The 14801-nt window shown below is 45.1% G+C and overlaps 1 protein-coding gene across 1 annotated transcript; it reads left to right on the top strand.

The window, feature by feature from the left end:
• Positions 1 to 644: 644 nt before the first annotated feature.
• Positions 645 to 9094, top strand: LOC309517790 (keratin, type I cytoskeletal 12-like). Its single transcript, XM_082197316.1, has 8 exons — positions 645 to 1411; positions 1991 to 2073; positions 2280 to 2436; positions 4862 to 5023; positions 5139 to 5264; positions 6989 to 7206; positions 7526 to 7578; positions 8833 to 9094. Exons 1-8 carry the CDS (start codon positions 854 to 856, stop codon positions 8928 to 8930), a joined length of 1455 nt encoding a protein of 484 aa, XP_082053442.1. The 5' UTR covers positions 645 to 853; the 3' UTR covers positions 8931 to 9094.
• The last annotated feature ends 5707 nt before the right edge of the window (positions 9095 to 14801 follow it).

Here is a 14801-nt window from a genome sequence, read left to right as displayed (position 1 = left end):
ATTTGTCAGCACCAGCAAATTGCAGTACACATTGGTTGGTTTCTTTAGTGCAAGCAGAGAATTTGATTTACACCATCCATCCACTCATCATATTTGTACTGTGTTGCATATATCTAGTGATATACAGGCAATGCAATTTAAATGGGCTTTTATTTTTAAACCAAAACTTTATATATTTTTTAAAAAATATTTTAAAACCAAAAGGATTTATATTTTAAAATGTTTTCAGATGATTTTAATTGCTTTAAATATGCTTTTATTTTATTTTCAATTGTATTCTTTTAACATGTTGGTGTTAGCTGCCCTGGGCTCCATTGAAAAGAAGGATGGGAGGGGCATTATTATTATTATTATTATTATTATTATTATTATTATTATTATCCAGAGCCATGAGAGAGATGAGAGAGAGAGAGAGAGAGAGAGAGAGAGAGAGAGAGAGAGAGAGAGATTGAGATTCAAGAATGCTGAAGAAATGAAGGTAAATGATTTTAGAAACTGGAGGGAGGCTTAGTAAGTCAGAAGATATTTCCGGCCAGCGCTGCACCACATGGACTGTTTCGGAGTTTTGACTCCACTCCACCCAAATCCGCCCCTGTTAGCAGAGCAAATATCTGGAGGGCGCTGCGTTTCCACACCAGCAGACAATTTGGGTTTGCACACATCATCCAGCTTGGCCAGGAGATAATTAAATGGGCAATGAGATGAAAGTATGTTGCCTAAGGAGGTGTGGACTTCTGCAATCAAACACTCCCTTTGTTTCCATATATAAAGCCCAATCCTACGTTAAGGCTGTTCTGCTTTGCTCTGCCAGCCCTTCAGCAGGTTCTGCCCAGCAAGGTCCTTCTAGAACGCCATGGCCCTCTCCATCAGAGCATCCTCGGGGCCTCGCCAGTTCTCCTCCCGGAGCGGATACGGAGGAGGCTCTCTCAGGCTGTCTAGCAGCAGCAGTGCAGGGAGCTTCGGGGGGTTTGGTGGCGGGTCTCTGCTCAACTTTGGTAGCAGTAGTGGTGGTGGATATGGAGGAGGAGGAGGATATGGAGGAGGCAGTGGGTTTGGTGGAGGACTAGGTGGTGGATATGGTGGAGGGGGCTATGGTGGAGGGCTAGGAGGGGGCTACGGTGGAGGGTTAGGATCTGGCTTTGGAGGTGGCTTTGGGGCTGGAGGAGGAGGAGGAGGAGGAGGAGGAGGAGAAAGCAGCCTTCTATCAGGTACTGAAAAGGAAACCATGCAGAACCTGAACGACCGCCTGGCTGCCTACCTGGACAGGGTGCGTTCGCTGGAAGAAGCCAACACTGAACTGGAACGCAAGATCCGCGAATGGTACGAGAAAAATGGCCCTGGGGCTGGTGGCCCAGGGACCGGTAGAGATTACAGTAGATACTACCCTATCATTGAAGATCTCAGGAACAAGGTGAGCAATTTCCCCCTCCTCCGCCAATGATGCCCTCTGAAGAGGCATTGATTGTTGAGGCATTCTGGGAACTGTAGCTCCGCAATGGGTAGACAGGTCTCCTAACTTCTCTCAGTTAACTAACTACAGTTCCCAAGATTCTTTGGGAAAATCCACAGTTGCTTGAAGTGGTATGATGATGCTTTAGATCAGCCTTTCTCAACCTGTGGGTCCCCAGATGTTGTTGGACTACAGCTCCCATCATTCCTAACTAGCAAGACCAGAGCTCAGGGATGGTGGGAGTTGTAGTCCAACAACATCTGGGGACCCACAGGTTGCAAACCACTGCTTTAGATGTATAGGGCAGAGGGGGTCTATGCCATGTTCATTAATTTCAGTGTGTCTACCCTGAGTGAAACTTAGTTGGCTGCCATCCCAAGTTAGCTGCTGTGTGTGGTTTTGCAGGCATGTTTTTATTTCCATGTGCCATTTTATCTGCATGTATTTATTTTAGAATTACTAGTGAAACGTCAGTACTCATGAACAAGCAATGGTCTGGGCAGAGCTGCATTCTCTAGAAACGTTCTTCTTGTTTCCCAGATCATCAACGCAACGATCGAAAATGCCCGGGTTGTTCTTCAAATTGACAATGCAAGGCTGGCAGCTGATGATTTCAGGCTGAAGTAAGTAGACACCCATTCCTTATGAAATATTCACCTCCCCGCTCCAAATCTATCATCTTCTTTAGCTATGTGATCTGTACCTACTCTTTTGCATTTGTAAATAGTAGTAAGGTCAGGTGCAGATCACAAAGATCCAGCTACATCAAGTCATTTGATACGATGCCGTTTGTTTAACAGAAAGAGCTCTGTGTCTAATTTCTTCTTAGATTTGAGAATGAAGTGGCACTTCGCCAGAGTGTCGAGGCCGACATTAATGGTCTCCGCAGAGTCCTGGATGAACTGACTTTGACCAGGGCTGACTTGGAGATGCAGATAGAGACTCTGAACGAGGAGCTGGCATACCTCAAGAAGAACCATGAGGAGGTAGGCCACGTTGTACTTACATTATTTCAGTTTGTTTGTTTGTTTGTTTTCATTTTTCAAGGGGAAGCCGGAGTCAGGTCTGCTTGCTGGATCTTGTTCTCCAACCCTTGCTTTAGGGCAGATCCTCACCATAAATTTAAAGCATTTTCAATGTACCTAGATCTTCCCACAAAGACTTCTACAGTTCATTGGTGGTGCTGGAAAGGGTAGCTCTGTGAGAGGGGAACTACAGTTCCCAGTCTACCAGCTCCATCTGGTACGCAGGCTGAGACCCTACCTGCCCACGGACTGCCTCGCCAGAGTGGTGCATACTCTAGTTATCTCTCCCTTGGACTACTGCAGTGCGCTCCACGTAGGGCTACCTTTGAAGGTGACCCGGAAACTGCAACTAATCCAGAATGCGGCAGCTAGACTGGTGACTGGGAGCGGCCACCGAGACCACATAACACTGGTTTTGAAAGACCTACACTGGCTCCCAGTACGTTTCCGAGCACAATTCAAAGTGTTGGTGCTGATCTTTAAAGCCCTAAATGGTCTCGGTCCTGTATACCTGAAGGAGCGTCTCCACCCCCATCATTCTGCCTGGACACTGAGGTCCAGCTCCGAGGGCCTTCTGGCGGTTCCCCTGCTGCGAGAAGCCAAGTTACAGGGAACCAGGCAGAGGGCCTTCTCGGTAGTGGCACCCGCCCTGTGGAACGCCCTCCCAAAGAGATATCAAAGAGAAAAACAACTACCAGACTTTTAGAAGACATCTGAAGACAGCCCTGTTTAGGGAAGCTTTTAATGTTTAATAGACTATTGTATTTTAATATTCTGTTGGAAGCCGCCCAGAGTGGCTGAGGAAACCCAGTCAGATGGGCGGAATATAAATAACAAATTATTATTATAGGGGGAGCCATATGTTTTAAATGTGTGTTGGAAATGCTTCAAATGTACATTGTGGATCTGCCCTTATAGGCAGTTTTAGGGCTAATGGTTGGATCCGTTGTCAAATATGTGTGTGTTGGGGCAAACGCAGTCGAACTCTGGTATACTTGGATGCCACAAGGAATGTGAAGTGCTTCTTCCTATCAGAAAGCTTCTTAAACCACAAATGACGGGTTCCCAAACTGTGGTCCTTGGACCACAAGCAGTTCAAAGGTTTCACCCAGGTGTTCCTCAACATGTCTGGGGTGAATGGCAGTAGCAGCCACTGTGAATGGCAGGCTCAGTGGCTGCTCTGCTATTCTAAGAGGCAGAATGGACTGGAAGTGACCGGGAAAGGCTACCTAAAAGGAGCCGAGAGGATTGGCAGCCAGAAAGGCAGAGTGAGAGGCACATCCATTGCATCAAATGCTCACATTGAGTTCTAATTATATTTTTAATTTCTGCTTTTATTGTAATACACACACACACACACACACACACACACACACACACACACACACATATATTAAAAGATACATTCAAATGTTCAGTTTAAAAATTATACAGAATCAAGGACAAGTCATTCTAACTGCTATGGCAGGCAAAAATATCATGAATTGGTCCTCCAAAACCCTTAACCATTTAAAAGTGGTCCAGGGCAGGGGGAGTTTAGGAACCACTGCCCTGAATGGTGTATTATTCTAGAATCTGAGCAGGCACAAACCATTTTCTTCTTGGCAAGTCTCCTGCATGGGAGGTCCAGAGGGTGGCAACACAAGAACGGGCCTTTTCCGTGGTGGCTCCGCACTTATGGGATGCTCTCCAGAGGGAGGCTCACCTGGTGCCATCATTACTTACCTTTGAGTGTCAGGCAAAATCTTTTCATTTCTGCCAGGCCTTTCGCTTTTGATTATCTGTGGCCTCCTTCAGTGGGTCAGATGGATTAGTCCTGCCTTTGGAAATAATGAGTTATAGCTCCCTCTCCTGGTTTTGATGTGTGTTTGATTTATTTGTTGCTGTAAGTCGCTTTGAGCTACTTTTGTGTTTGTTTTAATAAAAGGGCTGGTGAACTGCTTTTTTAAAAAAAGTATAGTAAGTTTAACAGTATGAGGCAGTTTGAATCCCCGTGATGGGGTGAGCTCCCGTTGCTCGGTCCCTGCTCCTGCCAACCTAGCAGTTCGAAAGCATGTCAAAGTGTAAGTAGATAAATAGGTACTGCTCCGGCGGGAAGGTAAACGGCGTTTCTGTGCGCTGCTCTGGTTTGCAAGAAGCGGCTTAGTCATGCTGGCCACATGACCCAGAAGCTGTACGCCAGCTCCCTCGACCAGTAAAGCGAGATGAGCGCCGCAACCCCAGAGTCGGCCACGACTGGACCTAATGGTCAGGGGTCCCTTTACCTTTTAAGCTGAACAAATGAATAAAATAAAGACTGCTTGTAAGAAAAAAATTCTTTTTTCAATAAATATCATTTAAAAAATAATAATAATAAAGACTGCTTGTTTCTATTTGGTCTTCGCAGGAGCTCCAAGGACTCCAGGGCAGTGTTGGGGGGCAAGTCAGTGTGGAGATGGATGCTGCTCCAGGGATTGACTTGACCAAACTCCTGAATGACATGAGAGCCCAGTATGAGGCAGTGGCTGAACAGCACCGGAAAGAAGCTGAAGCCTGGTTCAACGAAAAGGTGACCGCCTTGGGAACAAGACCATTTGCTCAGGTCAAATGGCAAAAACTAGTGCTCCAAGGTGAACTGCGCCCTTCCTGTCCTTCTCCCCTCATTCCGGCATTTGATGTTTCAGAGTGGAGAGCTGAAGAGAGAGATCTCTACAAACACCGAGCAGCTCCAGTCGGGGAAGAGCGAAATCACGGACCTGAGACGTACGTTGCAAAGCCTGGAGATTGAGCTGCAGTCGCAACTCGCTATGGTATGGGAATCCACCCACTGGGGCCTTTAATGTCTCTTATGTTTACCTTTTGTGAACGTGACCTTTAAATCAGTACAATGGGGCACGGCAGAGAGAGGAGGCAGAGGCTGCAAATATGGGTGAATTCAGTAAACTTGTGGTAAGTTGACTCACACTGGCAGAGACAGAAGCCAGGCCCAGCAGGAAAACATCAAGTGAGGTGTTGGCTGAAGCCTGACAGCATGGTGGATTAGTATTTTATCCACCCAGGCCCCAGTCTCAGTGGGGAGCTGGATTCTGTGGTTTAGCAAGCTGAAAAGGGGGGTGGTAGCTGCAGAAGCTGTCCATCGGGCAGAGTGGGAAAATGATGATACTGGCCTAGCTTAGAGCATTAATGTGAAGATTATGGCAATAGTTCTCACCTCTGTTCCAGTCGAAACTTAGATCAGCCTTCTCCAATCTGGTGCCCTCATGATTTTTTTTAGACTACAACTCCCATCAGCTCCAGCTACTGGGTTTGGTGAGGCATGATGTCTGGTTGAGGAATACGGTGGTACCTCAGGTTACATATGCTTCAGGTTACATACGCTTCTGGTTACAGACTCTGCTAACCCAGAAATAGTACCTCGGGTTAAGAAATTTGCTTCAGGATGAGAACAGAAATCGTGCTCCGGCGGCGTGGCGGCAGCAGGAGGCCCCATTAGCTAAAGTGGTCTTCAGGTTAAGTACAGTTTCAGGTAAAGAACGGACCTCTGGAACGAATTAAGTACTTAACCCGAGGTACCACTGTATTGGGACTTGAACATAGGCCATGTGTGAGGAGGGGCTGATTTGAACCAGAAGGCGGGTATAAATCAGGAAATTTAAATTAAAAACAAACAAAGGGAAACAGGAAGTCATGACAAAAACCTGGGCATAGGACACATGACTAGAGAGGAGCAAAAGTTGCTTAGTCACAGGCAGAGTGACCATGACTGAATGATATATCACTATGAGCCAGTGAGGACTTGACAAGTACCAAAATCAACAGCTAGAAGTCCTACCATTTTTCAAGCTACCTGAGGGAGAAATTTGGTTCGGTTTGCCTATTAACACAAACCTGCCTAACATGCATCCCCTGAAAAGATAAGCAAATATTCACAACTGTGTGCACAAAATGTATCTCTTGCAGGACATGCATATTAAAGCGCATATATTTGTGGAAACAACGTGCAAATTGCATGCAAAAAAAAGTATAGATTGGGGTGGGGGAAGTACATGCAAAATGCCGACAAATTTTCACGAGGGCTTTTGGGGAGTGGAAAACAAAATTGCCATGCGGTGTGGGAACGTAGCATACTGAGCTTCAGATCTGAAAAATAAGGAAGAGAGAGAAGACAGAGTGGTCCATCTGTATCTGAGAGCCAAACAGCACATTACATGCAACTTTTCAAGAAGTTTTCCTTTCTGCGGGGTTCCAGACATGTGCATTTGGAGGTGGGCATTTTCAGAAGAGAGCAACAGGCAGGGAAGGGGGTTCGGGACCGTTTCCTTCCAGCTGTTTGTCTCCCCTCTTGATCTCCCTTCCTAGACCTGGCTTTTTTCTCTTCAAAGGAGGCAACTAGGCCACAGTTACATAGGTTTGTGAGCCATGTGTCTTTCATTCAAGAGTCATATGGGTCCCACTATCTGACAAAATACAACCTAATTCTTCCACTTCATGTCTTGTGTATTGGGCTAACGCACCTCTCTTTCTTTCAATACAGAAAAAATCTCTTGAAGACACTCTAGGAGAAACTGAAGCAGGCTACTGCGCCCAGCTGGCCCAAATGCAGCTTCAAATTGGAAACCTGGAATCCCAGCTTTTCCAGGTCCGAGCAGACATGGAGCGGCAAAATGTGGAATATCAGCATCTCCTGGATATCAAGGCCCGTCTCGAGATGGAGATTGAGACTTACCGCCGACTGCTAGATGGCGAAGTTGGGTAGGAAGGCTGCCAAATTTACCTCTCTCACTGCGGGGTCAGTTCTCTCACACTGAGACTGAGCATACAATGTACCTACATAAAGCACATTGGAAGCACATTTTCCTCCCTCAAGGAATTATGGGAGTTGTGGTTTTTAAGGGTTCCTGGGAACTGTAACCCTGTGAGGAATAAACTACAGAACCCAAAATTATTTGAGATGAAGAATGTACCTCAAATTGTGCTTTCAAGGTATAGTGTGGGCGCACCCTTTACTGTCTTTACTGTGCCCGATTCTGACAAAAGGATGTAGCCTGACATTTCTACCATCTCTCCACAGGTCATTTGAAAGTGCTTCCGTGGCAAGTGTTAAGTCGGTGGATTCCTCTCGCGGTGAGCAAACATTAGGATTGCAGTTGCACAGCTTGGGCCTGCCAAAAATACATAACAATTACTTGGGTTCAGGATTCCAGCCAGCCAGCCATGCCATGCCCTTTCCTGGGATACTCCATTCCATTCCCCTTTCTCACCCCCAGCTTTTCCATTTTCCCCTCAGCATTTAGTCACCTCATCAGACTGTTGCCACTAAACCTGCTCAGTCTTTACTGGGCTCGTGTAGGATATTCCACCCAGCCCCATATAAAATCATTATTTATTTCATTTATGAATCGCCTTTTCTCCAGAAGGAGTCTGGGACTATGCGCAATAAATAAATAAGACAAACTGGTTATTTTGTACTTCTACAAGCCTGGGGATTGTCCCCCGATCTTACTGAGAGCATTACCTCCCATTTATGGAGCTGTTTGGAGCTATGAAAGACCCACACATGGAAAATGAGTTTGCTAATGGTATATAGCAGAAGCAGGAAACCACAAGCCCCAGGGGGCAACTATGGCCGTCTGGCCCTCATCAGCCTTGCTTCATGCCCTTCTTGTGGGTTTTTGGCCTGGCTGGAGCAAATCCCTTAACTGTGATCATTACTTTCGCTTGTTAGGATGGGGGATAAAGAGTGGGGGGGTATCAGTGTGTTCAGGAACTAGATAATAATAATAATAATAATAATAATAATAATAATAATAATAATAATAATAAATTTATTATTTATACCCCGCCCATCTGGCTGGGTTTCCCCAGCCACTCTAGGCAGCTTCCAACAAAACACTAACATACAATAACCTATTGAACATTAAAAGCTGCCCTAAACAGGGATGCCTTCAGATGTCTTCTCATCTGTACAAAGACTGTACTGTCTCTACTGTACAAAGGCAAAATTGGCATTCATTGCTCTGTCCACTTTTGCCCCTGGCCTGCCCACCACCACTGGCCCTTGAAGCGTTCCTTGGGGGGGAATTTGGCTCCGCCCCTTCAAAATGCCATAAACCGCTAGTTTGAATACTTCGACCTTGCACTAACATCTCCTCGCCATATTCTCAATTTACTTACTGCCACCTGGAGGACAAAGCCTTTGTCTTTCCAAGCTCCTGTGGCACCCACAAGCATGTTTCGCCTCTTGGATTCATTTACTGACTCTGCCAGAGCAAGCACTTTCATTTAAAGTATCCCAAGCTAAACTGAACGCTTGACAAACGTGAAACGGGTCATGTGAAAGTGAAACGGTTCGTGAAACTTCTGTTTTGTTTTACTTAGATCCAAACAAAACCAGGAAGATCAAAACCATCGTTGAAGAGGTCGTGGATGGCAAGGTGGTTTCATCCCAAGTTAAGGAAGTTGAAGAGAAGATATAAGAGAAAAGCTTCAACGATTTGTTCTGCAAATGTACGCAATTACTAGGTTTACTTTTTCTCTAATCTCCGCTTTCCTCTCTTAAGCATGAAATGTTACAGAAGCAAAGATGCATTTGAAATTTCTCTCTAGCCGAGTGATTCAATAAAAACTCTGCTTCAGCTTGCATGGTGAGTTATCTTACAAGTCATTCCAGGTTCCATCACAGGTGGTTTCATTGGGTGGGTTGTGGCTTAGTGTGGATGGCATTGTTCCAAGAGGAATACAGCCGGTGTGCTCACCTCCCATGCCAAGTAATGCCCGCCCTGTCCTTAGATCCTCCTCTCCTGTTGTTCCCAGCCAGGTGGTTGGGCCATGCAATAAGTAAAACAGAAAAGATCAAAACATATATAATCAGAATAAAACAAACAACCTAATAACACACACACACACACAGAAAAGAGCCACATTTTAAAAGGGTATGTGTCAAACAGATCAACCAAAGGCCTGGTTAAAAAGGGACATTTTTGCCTGGTGCCTAAAGGTGTGTAATGAAGGCACCAGGCGAACTTTCCTGGGAAGAGCATTCCACAGACAGGGAGCCACTGCAGAGAAGGCCCTGTTCTCATGTTGCCACCCTCCGGACCTCTTGAGGAGGAGGCGCATGAAGAAGGGCCTCAGAAGATGGCCTTGGGGTTTGGGGAGGTTCATATGGAAAGAGGTGGTCCATGAGGTATTGCTGTCCTGAACCATTAAAATCAGACCAGAGGATGCTTTAGGAAATCTTGTATCTTGAATCTCCCAGGACTTTTGGTAATTTGGGGTGGAGGGGGGCATTTTTGCGTGCAAGTCAGTCACATGTTTTATCTCAGCTGGCTGTGCTTTAGGAACAGCCTCACACTTCAGATTTCCAATCTATGTACAGTGCCTGTACATATATTCAAATCCATAGGTATGAAACAGTGGCAGAGCATGTGTTTGGCTGGCAAAAAGGCCCAGGTTCATTTCCTGTCATCCACAGCTAGGATTCAAAAGGACTTCTGCCTGAGAACCTGGAGAACTGTTGGCAAGCTCTGTAGACAGCACTGAGCTCAATACCAACAGACTGACTCAGTATACAATAGCTTTCCTATGTTCCTGACTGCCATATTTCATAGTTCTATGTGATTTTCTCAATTGAACCCAAAAGCAATAACCATACTCAGAACATACAGTAATACTGTGGCAACTTGTCTCCATTTGAAAACACACAAAAAGGGTAAGAAATGTTATTAACAACTGACTACTCTTGTAGTCAAGAAGTTTTGTAAGGAGAACTATATAAAATATTGCAGAAAAGATTTATGAGAATGGTTTTTAAGCTATGCATTATTAGTTAGGATCAAATGTAAGATTAAGAGATGAGGTTTGAAAATCATTAGACGTGGTTGATGGAAGTCTCAGGCTAAAATAGCCAAAATGTTGTATGAGATGAGATGAGACGATACGTTCTGTTTGGAAAATATATGTAAAAACTAATAAAAATGTAAATTAAAATAGAAAAAGAAATGTTATTAACATTGTTGGTACAAAGGTTTGAAAAGACAAGACTTCCTCAAGATTTAGTAACATGGTGCCCTCCAGCTATTACTGAAATCCCAGCCAGGGAAAATGGGAGTTCCTGGGATAGTTAAGGATGATGGAAGCTGTGGGTGGTTTAGTTGAGATTCCTGCGTTGCAGGGATGGACTAGATGTTCCTCGGGATCCCTTCCAGTTCTGCGATTCTATGAACATCCAGAAGGCACCATGTTGGGTATCTGATTACAGAAGGAATGGAAGCAAAATTAAAGGAGGATCCCTGTTGAAGAACGCTGAGTAAATAAATGAGTTTTTAAAATAAATACAGAGACAAAAGGAAGCGAGCAAGAAAAATAAACAAGCATAGAGACCATAGGTCTATGGGACACAGCACCGCAATCAAACAACACATTTCAAACTAGTTTTAAGAAGGACAGAGTGCCATCTACTGGGGACGCAGAAAGCAACCATTTAAAAGAATTCACTTTTAACCAAAAACATATTTCACCCTGAGGGGCAGATGGGGCTTGTCAACCTGGGAAGGCAGTTCATCTCGGAGGAGGGAAAGTCTCATCCTAAACCTCTGCTGCCTTGCAGAATATCTTTGGAAGAAGTAAACCCTACACAAATCTGGAGTGGAGTCCCTAAGACAGTTGGATGGTGCCTTGTATGCCTCCTTCTGGCAACTCCTGCAGCCCAGCTAATGCCAAATGTATTGCTCTGCTTTCCTTTGGATCACATCAGTGAGGCCAAGACGCCCTGGGGAGGTCACTTTGGTTCTGCTAACACCATGGTTTGACTTCACCCCCTGGAGGCACACTCCATTGTCTCTCGGGACAGATGGATGCCGACAACGATTTCACCCTGGTTCAGTGGTTCTGTTGCCTAAGTTGTTAAGCTAGTTTCATTCGTTTCAATCTAGGCAAGGCAATGCTTATTATGACAAAGAATATGGTTGGCCTATTATATTTCATTAAGATTCAAATCCTGTTAATCCCCATGCACCTGAAGGAATGTTCTTCCTTTGCTCATAGAATGCAGTGGCCCAGTTCATACACAACACAAAGTGAAACCATGGCTTAGTGCAAACAAGCAAAAAGTAGCTTCCCAGAGCAAAGGCAGCAGTTGCTGTGCTCTTCTCCCAGGTCTAGAGATGGGGAAGAAATTCAGTTCATTTCACATTTGAGGGCAAGCCTACCTAATTTGCACAAATAGAAACTTCCTTTGAAATTCGCACTTCTACACGTTTTGCAAGATACTTCTCCAGCCAATTAATGTGTATCAATTTTGTGATTTCCGCTGATATATGCCTTTGTATGATCACTTAAGCCTAGTACATGAACTTTTAAGTGATCATTCAAAGGCATGTATTAGCAGAAATTGCAAAATTATATTACAGGAAATTGCAAAATTCAGAGAAGTGCAAATTCCAAAGGATTGACATGTTTCAGTTCACATATTGGTTTGGAGAGAGCAAATGAGGCGGGTTCACATAAAAAAATGCAAACTGAACTCATTTCTCCGCAATCCCTAGCACAAAGGCAAAAGTCAAGGAGTTCAAGGAAGATAATAGTAGAGCAGAGATCTTAGGCGGTGAAAAGATCACCTGTGATTTTTAACAAGGGCCGTTTCAGTGGAGCACAGAGAGTAGAGGTCCGATTGAAAGGGGTCAAGATGGAGGTTGGAAGAGAGAAGCTCAAGAAAAGGAACAGCGCACTCCAGGGATTTGGAGGCAAAAGGGTGGGGGGGGGAGCAAGATCAACCAAGATCCTAGAGGGCAATGATGAATCAGTGTGAGGGGGGGGGTTGGAGAATGTGGAGCAGGCAGGTGGAGGGCAGATCTTAGCAGAGCATCAAATACAGAAATTCCAGAGATTGTTTCAGCGATTGTTGCAATGGGTGTGGATCAGGGTGGTGCAGTAATGTTGCTTGGCCGGATAAAAAGCAGAAGGTAAAGGAAAGATTCGGAACTGAAACTGTTTTCTGCCAGGACCTCTCAGCAACCATGAAAGCATAAGTGGAGGTCATGAATTGAGGGACAGCAAGCCAGGGCTGGAGTTCAATGGGGTGAAAATCTTGATGGGGCCAATGGGGCCAATGTTGAAGATAGGGAGGAGTGGAAATTGAGAACTGTATTATCAGTGCAGTTTCCTCCTGCCCAACATACGGTTGGCATTTCATGCCCACTGGGCATGGTCAGTTCTCATTGGGCTCTTTTGGGTCTCCCAGAGTGGGTGGGCATAAAGATATACACGAAAACACAGGTTTTCAGGTTCCCGAGTCGCATGATACCTCATTCTTATATAGGGGTGGTGTCATTTTGGATTGGCACTAGAGAATAAGTGGGGCCCTGCAGCAAACTCTATTCCATCCCCTTTCTACCCACCCCAGTTTTCCTTGTTGTCATCCCCCCCTCAACACTGGGCATTCCATTCCCACTGAGCATGCTCAGTACTTATTGGACTGTTTGAGTTTCTTCCTCCATTTTGTCCCCACCCCCCATTTTGGATATGGGAGGGTGAACACACCTGAGATACATTAGCATCTTGTACTTCTTAAGTGATTTCAGTGGGTAGCAGTGGAGGACTTGGGCACTACAGAGCCCTGTGCAAGGCCAAATTTGCCCCCCCTCCAGGCATCAGGTTGACCCCTGACCAGATCTAGCAGCCTCTTGCTGTGTTCTTATGTCCTGCTCAATAACCCACATCAGTAGCAACTTTGTTTATTTCTCCCCACAAATCACTGTGTTTTGAATCCACTGGGAAAACTGTGAATAGAAAGTAGAGCATCGAAACAAAATACACACATTCTTCCTTCTCCTTCTCTTCCATCTCCCTTCTCCTCTCCAAGCCCTCCCCTCTCAAACACGGGGCATTTCCTCAGTTAATTTAGTTTCATTTCTCAGAATAGAAAAGCAGGGAAAGAAGTTATGAATTAAACTTTCTGGAGAAAAAACCAGGGCGAAAGAGCTGCTTGGAAGGCTGGGGACTCCCTGACCCGCCTCGACATGCCTTGTTAATGGGATGATGCGACTTGGGAAGGTGAGAGTCTGCTCTGCTTGGCTGTGTCATTCAGGATTCACACAGAGGTGATGCACACCCTTAAGAGGCAGGCTGGAAACTGCTGACTTGCTTCTGTGTTCTGCCCAACAAGCTGCCAAAGTTACATGGCAGCATAAGGGCATCACACGCAATTAGAACATCCATCCCCCCTTTATGGCATTTCCCTGCATAGAATCATAGAGTTGGAAGGGACCCTGAGGGTCATCTAGTCCAACCCCCAGCGATGCCAGAATATGCAGCTGTTCCATACAGGGATCGAACCTGCAGCCCTGGTGTTATCAGCACCACACTCTAACCAACTGAGCTGAATGAATGAATGAATGAATCTTTATTTGCGTCAGCCATCAGCCATAGCAATAAAACAACAATACAATATACAAAGAATAGAAATAAAAACTCAGTTATATAAAATACATTTTAGGGTTTTGAATCAATAGTCAAATGGTGGATCTTATTCTGATTGCCCCAGCTAAAAACCTTGCAGCCTTTGCTGTCATCTGCTCATCTTGATCTGCCAAGAGAAAGGACACTGTGGCAGTGGTTGGGCAATAAAAGAGGGGTGATAATCTCATTCCTCAAGTCTTTATAAAGAGTGCAAGCCAGAAGGGCATGTGCCACCGATTCAGTACTGCCATCTCCACAGGGACATAAGCGTTTTTCGTGTGGAATCTGTTGGAATCGTCCCTCCAGTACAGCCGAGGGCAACACATTCAATCTTGCGAGAGTGAAAATGTGTCTATATTTTAGAATTGCTAGATATCTATGCAGGTAGGGTGCCAGAGAGTTGAAACGGGAACCTAGAAAATAGTCATATCATGGGCAAAAATTCCTTATTGTGGCCAAGTTGTTCTGACACTCGATACCATTTAGGCACTGACAAATTAGACTGTTTGCTTTACTAAAACCCAAAGTGTGTAGCTGTTGTGGTGATAAACCACAAGAGTGAAGTTTTTGATAGACAATTTTAGTCCAGACACTCTTGTGACAATCTTGCAGCATTAGGGATATTAAACTGGGGGGATTCGAGTTTAGGCGAAGCCAATAGTTAAGTGCCCTACACCAGGTCCATAATTCTACCAAGGGAAGATTAGCCTCTAGGAGCAACCAACTGAGCTATCCAGATGCTGAGGATTCCCGACCCCTCGCTGTCCTACCACACAAGTCCGTCCACTTTCCTGCATGAAGGGATGGTACATGTGTCAGCTTCACTGTTAAATAAAATGCAGAAGGATGAGGCTATCCAGATTTGCCATAGGACCGAAAAATCCTTCTGG

Source organism: Podarcis vaucheri (assembly GCF_965113315.1).
Source record: "Podarcis vaucheri genome assembly, chromosome: 13".
Taxonomy (NCBI): Eukaryota; Metazoa; Chordata; class Lepidosauria; order Squamata; family Lacertidae; genus Podarcis; species Podarcis vaucheri.
This window is presented reverse-complemented; position numbering and strand designations above follow the sequence as displayed.